This window comes from Aulostomus chinensis, chromosome 20, assembly GCF_037954235.1.
Source record: "Aulostomus chinensis isolate RoL2024-O1b breed Wild chromosome 20, RoL_Achi_v1.0, whole genome shotgun sequence".
Taxonomy (NCBI): domain Eukaryota; kingdom Metazoa; phylum Chordata; class Actinopteri; order Syngnathiformes; family Aulostomidae; genus Aulostomus; species Aulostomus chinensis.
The window spans coordinates 16,667,625-16,678,901 of NC_141339.1; the positions used below are offsets into that span (position 1 = coordinate 16,667,625).

General features: G+C 43.6%; 1 protein-coding gene across 1 annotated transcript; it reads right to left on the reverse strand.

The window, feature by feature from the left end:
- Positions 1 to 587: 587 nt before the first annotated feature.
- Positions 588 to 9,402, reverse strand: chrna2b (cholinergic receptor, nicotinic, alpha 2b (neuronal)). The gene is made up of 6 exons (XM_086190398.1): positions 9,120 to 9,402; positions 4,508 to 4,659; positions 4,218 to 4,262; positions 3,975 to 4,084; positions 2,348 to 3,500; positions 588 to 1,770 (listed from the first exon to the last, which is right to left on the reverse strand). Exons 1-6 carry the CDS (start codon positions 9,184 to 9,186, stop codon positions 1,645 to 1,647), a joined length of 1,653 nt encoding a protein of 550 aa, XP_086046524.1. The 5' UTR covers positions 9,187 to 9,402; the 3' UTR covers positions 588 to 1,644.
- Between the last annotated feature and the right edge of the window lie 1,875 nt (positions 9,403 to 11,277).

Consider the following 11,277-nt stretch of genomic DNA (forward strand, 5'->3'; position numbering starts at 1 on the left):
TACTAGCAAGTTCTCACTACTTGTACTGCGAGACTCTGCTTTGAAAATGGTTGACCACAGAACTGGCGCTGAGAGGCTGCGGCACTGAGTGGGTCAATATGGAAAGGCTCCAAAAGGGGTTCTGTTCTCATTTTACTTCTAATAAGTATTTTCATTTCTTTATAACAGGAGTACCTCAGGGGTTGATACTGGGTCCAAATTTATTTTCTTAGTTTCCCTTACATATGATGATCCCACTCTGCGACGCCATGCAAAGGCCCAGTTTTTTTCCACTTCTGCACTGATATTACGTAACTGTATCCCTCAGTCTAAGCCTCGGCAGCTTAAAACCTCAAATTTGATGAATTTCCTCAAATGTGTCTACTGGCAATACCAAGACCCATACTCTAGTACCAAGTCCTCCTGGTCCATCAGAAATTTTGCTAGGGTTTGTTCCGCACCATCATTCATTGTTGTCTTCCTTCACAACTCCATAACAGCGATGGTGTTTCAGCAAGTAAAAAAATTAGACAAATCAATGCAAAGTGCGAGAGACCAACCAGCGTACACCCTGAGATGCTCAGGCAGGAATATTTAGTGTGGGACCGCTGTCGGAAGGACATCATCGGAGTCTGCTTTGAGGTTGTTTTCAAACCACTCAGTAAATTACCAATGAACAGTTTTTCACTTATGCTTTTAATACACAGAATTGTCATTCAAAAATCAGACTAATCATGGCAATGTAGGGGAAAAAAAAAAATCTAGGGAGGAAAAAAAAGTCCTTCCAGTGAAAATGACTACATACAGCATGAAAAGCCTTGGAGAATACACGATAAACCTGAAACTTTCATATTAAAATGAAGAATCCCATCTCATATTTTTCATCTAGATAGGAAAATAATCTCGTGGTAAAAATCCCTCAAGAAATAGATCATTGTTGGCATGAGAAAATATGACCCAGGTTGAATCATCCTGCCTTTTAGAGCACAACATGCACGCATCCTTGGTACACAAGCAACCAGTCCAGACAAATCCAGCATGTGCAAACAAATTACAAGAGGTATATATGTTTTATTTTTGCAGCGATTTTAGATGCCACTCTTGTCCTCGGACATGCTGCATATCTGGACCAGGTTCCAACTAAGGTCTAACCTCCAGCACTCCATAAAACAGAAATATAATCTTAATGGACTCTCTAATCCACAATATAAGGTCTATTCCTCACTGAATTTCAGTTCCCTTGTACTATAAAACATAGTAATTATAATAACATTCAACCGAACATCAATGCAGCCGCTTGCTATCATTTAACCCAATAGATAATGTACTAAACATCTCCATGTTAACAGTCAAACATTGATCAGACAAGTTAGCAAGTTGTGTTGACACTTTAACACGGCATGTAGACCTAGTTACTAACACAAGGTATATCAAAGTGAGCACTGACTTCAAATTGCAACCTGGGCATGGAAGATGATGAGGTGGAAATGTTACAGCTGTAGGACGGATGAAAGCTGAGTTGCAAATCCAGGACGTCCAAACAATATCAGTGAATAAACCACATTCCCTGTCTTGAGGAAGAGTTCAGCTACATTTGAACTGTAAAAATGACACCCATAGGTGGTGATTATTTGTTGTTGTTGTTTTTTTTCTCCGTCACAAAAGTTAGATCATGCCAGCAATCCAAGGAGGAAGGAAGAGGCCAATGGTCCCAAGCAGGCACACAATAATGAACATCCACAAAAAGATCCGGTCAATCACCATGGCAACATACTTCCAATCCTCTTTCACCTGTGAAGAAAAGGTCACAGAGAACATTCAATGAAATGGAGTATCTTTGAACACGTGTAGAATCTTGAAGCCAGTTTACACCAAAGATTAATGTCGAAACCAAACGGTTGCAGGGAAAGTTGCAGCGGTGTGAACTCGCTCATCTCGGTTGTCACTGTCAGGTTTCAGAATTTTGCAGTGTCAAATTACAAAGAGATGCAGGTTTCAACTCATGTTTTACTGAATCTAAACGGGCTTTGAGATTTGAATTCGCTACAAAGCTTTTGGTCCTCATGAATTAAAATTGGACTTCGGATCGGAAAAAGCCCAGTTGAAACTGGCAGCTGTTTGCAATTCACTGGACTGCAACATTCTTAAACCTGACAGGTCACACTGCTGCAGCTAGGGGGCAGTGTAATGTTTATCACCAGTGAGGTTATCAAGCTGAGTGGAAGTCGGCTTGAGTCGAGCTGAGACGTGTGAGTTTGACACCGCTGCAACTTTTCCTTCAGGCCTCGTCATGACTCTCTGGTGTAAACTGTCTTTAAGAGTTCAGAGCTTTCCTTTTCAAACCGGAACATTTTGAGAAGATACTCACACTGAAGTCAGCGTCTTCAGCTCTAAGGTGGTCTGCGATGTAGTGCACCCCCTCGAGAGCGCGCACAACGCTTGGTGAGAGCAGGATTGTTGGGTCTGACACTGTATTGTCCACTTTAGTTGACTGCTGATTGACTCTGGACCCTGTCAGCTGTCTGCTTGTACCTCCAGCTCCCTCCTGCCTGATGTGTTGATTTTTCTGTTGGGGTGGGGGTGTTGACCCTGGAGGCCTGGGTGATGGAGGACGGAAGGAGAAATATGACGTCAGCGTACCCATCTCCAAATCCTCGTAACAACTTCTCTCCGGGTCTTCGAACGTATTTCCATCTCTTAACCAGTTAGCCGAGGTGCTGAGGCAGTTGGCAGATTTATACAAGGCCAAGCGTCCCTGCTGCCGCTCTGCCGCCGCCTCCCGCTGGAGCAGCAACAACCTGCGACGACGGCCATCTGGCACAGGCCGTCGCATGAACAGCCAGCGCGGGATCAAGTCCAGGAACACCGAGTGAACCCAGTGGGGCATCTTGTGCGTACTGGGAGAACGATGGTGCACATTGAGCACAAAGACAGTGATAACAATCGACAAGGTGACAAAAATCATAGTAAAGAGGAGGTATTCGCCAATGAGGGGGATGACCAGGGATGTGGAGGGAATGATCTCCGTGATGAGGAGGAGGAAGACGGTGAGGGACAACAACACGGAGATACATAAGGTGATCTTCTCACCGCAGTCTGACGGTAGATAAAACACCAAAACAGTGAGACAGGAGATCAGCAAGCAGGGGATGATGAGGTTTATGGTGTAAAACAAGGGAAGCCTTCGGATGATGAAGAAGTAGGTGATATCCGGGTAGATCTCGTGGCAGCAGTCATATTTCTTTGTGTTGTACGTTCCCACGGCGTTGATGATGGCCCACTCGCCGCTCTCCCAGTAGTTATTCAGGTCGACGGTGTTTTCAATCCGCTCCAAGTCGATCTTTGCCTTGTCATAAGTCCAAGAGCCAAACTTCATTTTACAGTTTTGTTGATCGAAGGGGAAGAAGGTGACATCGATGCTGCAAGAGCTCTTGTAAATGGCAGGAGGAACCCAGCGGATTTTACCCGTGTGGAATAGATGAGCTTTGGTCATGTGGGTAACAGCGAACTCGCCATCAGCGCTGGAAGAAAAGCAAGTCCAAATTTATCCATGATTGAAAAAAAATAAAAGAAAGCATCATTTAACAACTTAATGATTTAAAAAAAAAGAAGACATTTGGTGTCATTTTTAGAGTTTATTTAAGACAAATGCTAATCACTTGAGGAAAATGTCTTCTTCTTTTTTTTCACTGACAAACAATTGTATGAATAGGTGGAAATGCACATTATAAATAACATTTGAAAAGTTTACAGTGAGAACTGAAGCGGAGTAGTATTAGGAAACATCCACTAGATGGTACTATCCTACCAACCATCCAGGCCCGATCCTGCTGTGAATTGAAGTTCAACATTATAAAGCTAAAAGCATTTATCATACGGCCTGTGTCTGTCCACCAGGCGCCATACGCCTGCCAACTGCTGCCTTTCGTTCGTTCATAAACGGGACAAATTCACAGTTTACTAAACAGATGGGATTCTTTCTTTCTCGGACTCACTTATTATAGAGGACGATGTCGGGTACCCATATGAGTTCTGACGGCACTCTGATGGACGTCACGTTGTCATAATCTGATGGTCTCCAGCGTAGCTTGTAGTCGTTCCACTCCTAGAAGACACACCCGACACAGATGAGCCTCTCTTTTTTTTTTTTTTTTTTTCGTCTTTAAAAACAAACACAAAACTTTAAACGGTCTCATATTGTCAGAGGAAAACACTGAATTCCGTATGAGTCCTCTGACCTGTTTGAGCCAAACGTTTGTCGTCATCATCTGGTTCTTCTCGTCCTACCGGACAGAAAGAGAAATGCAGGGGAGTCATGAATATTTCTGAACGTCAACACGTGATCCAGGCCAGAACAAGGACATACGTGTGAGAGGTTCTTAAGAGTTTGTCAGAGTAGAGCCAATTACAGCTGGCAGTACATTTACTTCAACAAACAGATGCACGTTGATGGCAGTGTCTCTGCTTGTAAAGATACCGGAAAAAAAAAAAAAAAAACATATTTAATAAAGTCATGAATCAGACTCACCACGTCAATGAGCTGCGCTATGGAGAGTCCGAACTTGACAATGACCACGTCAGAGATGTTTGGCACGGGTCTCGACCACTTGTTGTAACCGGCGAACAGCGTCTTGAAAAGCGCATCCTCGGCGTGCGAGTGGGTCTTATCATAACAGAACACTGTGAATACATAAAAAAACACAAAAAAAACAATAAAAAAACCCAGTGTTATGAACATTAAAAGAAATGTTTTTCGAGAAAGTAACGGAAAATGTAAAAGCGGTCATAAAATGTGTAGTTGACAGATGTACCCGGTATTTCCTGAAACATAATCACGGCCAGAAACATTTTTTCCAATGCTAAATCTGCTAAACTGAATCACGTCCATTCATTTTTGTAAAGTTTTTACGATTTAACCCTCAATTTTTGGTTGATCTTTATCTATTAATCTGTCTCTCCTCATCCAGTAAGTCAGGATGGCCTATTCAGGGGCGGTTATAGGAATTGGAGGCCCTGGGCATAAGGCAACTAGGGTGCCCTTCTCACTTTTGCCAACAAAATGATCCAAAAAAAAAAAAAAATCGAGGGGGCTGCTCCCTCAGGGTAAGGCTGCCAATGCTAGCTAGTCTTCATGATTTCACTTCTATTTGAAGGTTGCCCAAATATTTCATTCATTTACTGTAGTTTTGTTTTTAAAGAAAAGGTTTGAGTCCAAGTTTTTGCCAATCGTCACCTTCTTAAGATAATTGCCTGAGTCACTTTCTTTTGCCTGAATCAACTCCTTATGATGTTCTGTCTCCTCCCTATCCCAGCTGACACTGCCTGTCGCAGGGCCACCAGGAGCAATTAGGGCTCAGTGCCTTGCTCAAGGACAGGCTACTTCAACATGGTCTCCGGTAGCTCGGTCACGTGCTGTAGCCCCTGAGTTGAGACTCCTGGTTCCTAACTGCGATTGTCTTGACAGGGACTGGATAGAGTGTGACGTAAGGTGGGTGCTGTGGTGGGGAGAAAAAAAAACGAAACAGGTCCTCCTAACGTGGCTCTGAGCGCAAACCCGTAAAGAATTACCAATTTAATCAAACTTGAATAAAACTGGCCATCTTTCTCCTTCTCCTTGAATCCACTCTTACAATTACAGCCACAGTTGCTGTCTCTGGTGGTAACTCGTTTGATTAAGCGCGAATGCATCATGCAAAGGTGCTGCAAGTTCAAGGTGGAATAGTCTATTAAATGTAAAATGTGGATCACAGTAAACACGGTCAAATGTAGATAATTCACTGAACAGACTACAGGGCATCGCTCATTTGAGGAGACAAAAAAGGAGAAACTGCATCATAGGAAATTCATAAGGTCCTTTTGAGACCTACCATAAAGTAACCACACCTACTTTAAGGGTATGACATTGAGGCTTTTAGTGTGTGGTGGGGGTGTGTGTGTGGTGGGGGTGGCCTGGGTTAGAGGGCTGTAGTCTAAACAGCTCAGATGTTCTCGGTGAAATCTTATCAACCTTTTCACATCTTAGCAAATCTTTTAAGCTCTTGATGTCCCACGTGGCTCGCCCTGCTCCCTGGGGGTGAGAGGGTGCAGGCAGGGTGAAGAAACCCCACCCCAACCTCCATCACCAGCAACACCATCCCATCCACTCTTCCTTCCTCTCCCTTCATCACGTGGCTTTACTGTGCGGGTCGTTTATCAGTTTGAGTTTGAATACGAATCCAGGACATATTTCACTCCAAGCTGCAACTGACTGTATCAACTTAATAAAACACCATTGAAATAAACAGGAATCCCTTCCTGTGAGGATTACTGCCCCCCCCCCCCCAGTATGTGTGTAGTCAAGATTCAATTACACACATCATTACTTGCCAGTGTTAAGTGGAGGTGAGCTCATTTCTCCATAGTGACAGGTGTTTATCATCGAGCTATCTGTCAATCGCTGTTACTATTACTGATGCATTAAACAGTTAATTGATGCAGGAAGCCATACCGGGGTGTGTGTGTGTGTGTGTGTGTGTGTGTGTGTGTGTGTGTAACACCGTACTGGATTAATCAAGCAGATACTCGAGTTGAAATGATGTCGATTTATTGATCAGTGGATCCAAAGGACAGCTCAACATCAGGCTTCTCAGAAACTGCTGCATTTATTAGACTTTAAGCCATCGAGTTTGTGAATTCTGTATAGTTTCTGAAATTGGTTGTCTGATAAATTTTGGGTCAAATTACATTTTTCATAACCTAAAGGGTCATAAAACCCCAGGGAGAAAATGACCTCATCATTTAAAGAAATACGACTTTTCACACTAGATGTGCTGGGATACCAGTAGTTACATTTGTTGTAAATGTATGGCTCGTATACAGTATATACACGCTGATGATAACAGACAGATTTAGCATTCAGGCTATACACCTCACAGGGAGCTGCGTTGCTCATTCAATCTACAATTTTCAATTTATTGAATGAAAGTCTTTGGGTGTATTTTGTTTGTTTGTTTTCTCACATAGAGAGAAAAAAAAAACGTGGATTTATTCTAGGAAACAGAGAGGAATCACATAAAAGCCAAACCAACAAATAAACACAAATTAATATAATGAGAGACCATTAAGTTCTACTGAAGCTGAAAAGAAGAAATTAACAAATTAAACCTGTCATGTTAGTTATCTTGTACTAAGTTGAAAAAAAAAAACTTAATTAAAAAAAGGAACTACAATCATGGTCATTCTAGGCTTCCGTAGAGTTCCTGTTCTCCATCTCTCTGGAGATGTTTGACGCGTGTAAAACAGGGCTTCATCCGGTACCTGTCCATGGATGAAATGTAGTGCTAAAATACCACATGGACCAGACTTTATAGCCTGTAACAGTCCAGTGGGTGGTAACCAGATGAGGGCTTAAATGGCGCGCACAGCTAACCCCAGGCTAAATGACTTACTCGCCATGTTCGCTGAGTGGCTGGAGGAGGTTTCACAGAGAAAAACCTGACCTGTGTACGGTTGCGTGGCTAAATGTGTGGCGACCATGCAGGACTCAGAGCTATTTGGCAAAAGATAATATGAGGATTCCCATTTAATTGCCTGGAGGTGCGCTCACCTCCTGCTGTCAAGTGCAACTCTGGCAAACAAGCATCCGCCAGAGGCGTCTTATCCTGACAGGCAAGGTGCTGCGTGTCTGTTTGCCTGCACATCTGGAAAGGACCAGATGTGGAGCTCCAAATAAAAGAAAAGGCTCCTGGGTGCCATAGATCAAAGTCTTCTGCCGGTGGAGGCTTGAAATGAGATGACACCTCCAACATCCAGCACGCCCAGCTAGTGGATGTTGGACCGAGGCCAGAGCCCTTGGCGAGATGTATATGACCAGTGTGTATGATGGAGTCAGCAGCTTCTCAGGCCAGAGGCACTCTCGGTGAAATTGGGCTGTCAAATACTTACAATAAAAAATTACACTCGCCCGCACACACACACACACACACACACACACACACACACACACACTTACAAAAATAAAACTCAACAACAATTATCTGTGAGTCGACTACAATTGCAAGTCAAGCTGAACTCATTCACCGCCTACTGAGAGGAAACTGGAGACGGGTAAATGTTCAGTATCCTGCAGAGGCGGAGGGACGACACTTTACATTAGGGTTTAGAATCACAGTGGGCTTCCAGTACGTGCACATGTATAGGGAAAGGGACCGTGTGTCGCAGGCTGGACCGAGGAAAGCAAACATTCAAACGACACATGGACGTACCCACACCGTTTACTGCATGGTCATGTTCATGTGTGTGCGAAACAACAAATGGCAAGAGGACGATTCTGCAAAGGAGCAAAGAGGAATGTTGTTATGAATATGACATTTTTCTAACTTGTGGCAGGTGGACTGTCATGCACTGTATTGGCCATCAACTTTTAATTTATGCACTATTATCCAGAAAAAAAAGATGCATTGGGTGATTTCCTTTTTTTTTTTAACTTCCAAAGAAATTTATAATGTGGTTACAATAAATAAAGTACATTTTAGGGATTAACTGCACAAAGAATATTTGCTGATATCTGGATTTTAGAATTTTTTCCCCCCTTCCTTATAAGTCTGCCACCAACATCAATATGCAAGTGTTGGTTAGCAGTGACGTTATGGTGTTCTGCGTCCGTCATACAGTTGTTCAGCTGTAACGTGTCGTGCCTCAGGTTCATATCTTTGTCACACACAGTGCCTACCAGACAACATTTGAGGAATCATTGCCAAAAAAAAAAAAGAAACCCTGCCAACAACAAAAATTACATTTAGAGTTCTACCTGAGTTTCTGTCGGTAACGGCGTCAATCCTAAAAGTCCTGTAGCAGTTGGCTCAAGAACAATGTGATCAATAACAGTGAAATCTGCGTATTTAGGCCCTTAAGATCACCTCTTTTCTACTTCTTTGAAATGAGACGCCAAAAAGAGGGGGGGGGGGGGGGGGGGAGGACAAAACTTCGAACAGCGACAGACTTTTGAAGTCCATATTCTGTTGAGTTGCACCTGCAGCCACCGCTGCGTTACAGACTTCACGCATCCTGTGTGGGCACTGGAACGGATGTTTCTGTAAACTGTGACGCTAAAAAAAGGAAAAAGGAAAAAAAAAAAGAGATCTCAATCTCAGAGAACCTACCTGACTGACAGAAGAGCAGCGAGCAGAGAGCAGCCGTCCTCGCACAGAACAGGTGGTTGTATCCCATTTTGCGCTCCGGTAGTGAAGAGGACTCCCACTTCAGCGTCCGCCGTCCAAACGTTATCTTGAAGCCGTGATGTTGTGCGCGCCAAATCTGTCATCTTCGCAACCCGTGAGGCATCAGGACAACCTCGGTACTCCAGTTACTACAGCGGCTTTTATACCTGTGGGTGGAGTGTGTGAGTATGACGATAACTTTACCGTCTTCCCTCCGTCAGCTGCCCCCCCCCCCCCCCCCCAGCCCCTCAGCACCGGTAGAATGGATGCGGAGCGACTTGCTGCGCGCTCCAAAACGGACTAGAGCCGCACATCCATCACCGCGTGGATGCTGAATCAGGGAGCGGCACCGTTCCACTCCAATTTACCTCAGCCAGCTCACCACAGCGCCTTTACCGATCTGACACCAGGATGGCACATCTCCTGCGCATTAATATCCAAACAATTACGCACGGTGCCACGTCCTTTTAAGCTCCCAGGCGGCCTTTTTGTTTTTCTTTGACCGTGATTAGACGCACATTAACTGACCACATAGGTGACCATAACTGCATCCACAATGACAGTGTTTCCTCTGGTGTAGTTCCTCCCCCTCCAACCCCATCCCTCTCTCTGTCTCTGTCTCTGTCACTCTCTCTCTCTCTCTCTCTCTCTCTCTCTCTCTCTCTCCTACTCGCCCTGTTCCTCTCAAGGTAAAAGACTGAGTGAGTCCTTACATGGACGCTACATCTGATCAGTAGCATCAGATCCTGCTCTGAAGGGACACTCAGTGAGAGATGCAGCTGGACACATGTTGCAGTAAACAGTTAGAGGGCAGAGAAAAAGTATTTTTGAGGCTACAGAATAGTACTTGTCACTCAAGTTAATGGCCAAAGTGTGTACCTTGTTCCATCAACTTTGTTATTTTACATTTTTGAAGAAGTTCTACTCTGTCAACATGAATTAAATTGAGGGAATAAGTCACATCTTGTAGCCTCAATATAACTAAAATGAGGCTACAGATATAACTTGCTCCCTCAGTTCAGTTATTTTGAGGTCACAAGATGGACCACGTCCCCTTAACTGAATTGCCAAAAGGCAGAAATTGTTCCATCACCTTATTTATTTCGTATTTTTTTTTAAAACAAGTTATATCTTGTGGCCATGAATTAATTAAATTGTAAGAACAAATTTTACCTTGTTGACTAAAAATAACTAAATAGTGGAAACAAATCATGTCTTTGGACCTCAAATCAACATCGTGATGGGAAACAATTACATCTTGTGCCTGCAATAGAACTTAAATGTGGGAACGAGTTTTATCTCACAGTTTCGAAATAACTAAATTGAGGCTACAAGTTATATCTTATGGCCTCAACTTATTCGTTTTTTTTTTTTTTACACTCTTCATGACCAAACTGACACTGTCCTATATTTCCAAACATGGTGAATGAATCCTCACTGTACCAGAGATTGTGTTTCGTGTCGGGCTGTCGAACTATCGTCCTTGTTGTCTTTGTGAGAGTGCGTCCTCACACATGCAGGGGTCATCGACTATCATCCCAGGTATAATCCCACCTGCGTATGTCAGATGTTCCCTGACCTCGGGGGAGGGGGTGTAGCTTGAGCCCTTTTACATTTTTGAGGGGCGGCAACACTTTTGTTTACTTTGGGTTTGGTAGACTGAGTCTTATTCAAGAGTTAGGCCTTCATCCACAGGTTATGCATGACTTGCTACTTAAAACTAATAATGCCCCTTGAGCATTTTCCGGGATATTTTTCAAAATGTCAGTCTTCTCCTCTTTCAGAGCAAAATAGCGGCAATGATTTAAACACGCTAACGTTTCCTGGCCTCCATCCTCACCCTGGAACCAGATGGCTGATTCGCAGCCTCCTCTGGAGAAGACTAACGCGGTCATTACCTTTCTGCTGCGAGGGCCAATCTAGTCTGACACATAAACACCCCACTTGGCTCAAACCTGCACCACATACTGTTGACTTCTTTACATTCCAGAAACAATGAAAAACAATATTCTATGGCTTGCGGGGTTATAACTAGGTTCCTTATCCCACAGTGCTCGTGTGTGTGTGTGTGTGTGTGTGTATTCTCTCATCCTTCAAGCTT

Excerpts from the sequence above, each read along its gene's own strand:
- chrna2b (XM_086190398.1), bottom strand. The coding sequence starts at position 9,186 with ATGGGATACAACCACCTGTTCTGTGCGAGGACGGCTGCTCTCTGCTCG. Across the intron at positions 4,660-9,119 it reads GCTGCTCTTCTGTCAGTCAG|TGTTCTGTTATGATAAGACC; the intron begins GTAGGTTCTCTG and ends ATGTATTCACAG. Across the intron at positions 1,771-2,347 it reads CTGAAGACGCTGACTTCAGT|GTGAAAGAGGATTGGAAGTA; the intron begins GTGAGTATCTTC and ends TTTTCTTCACAG.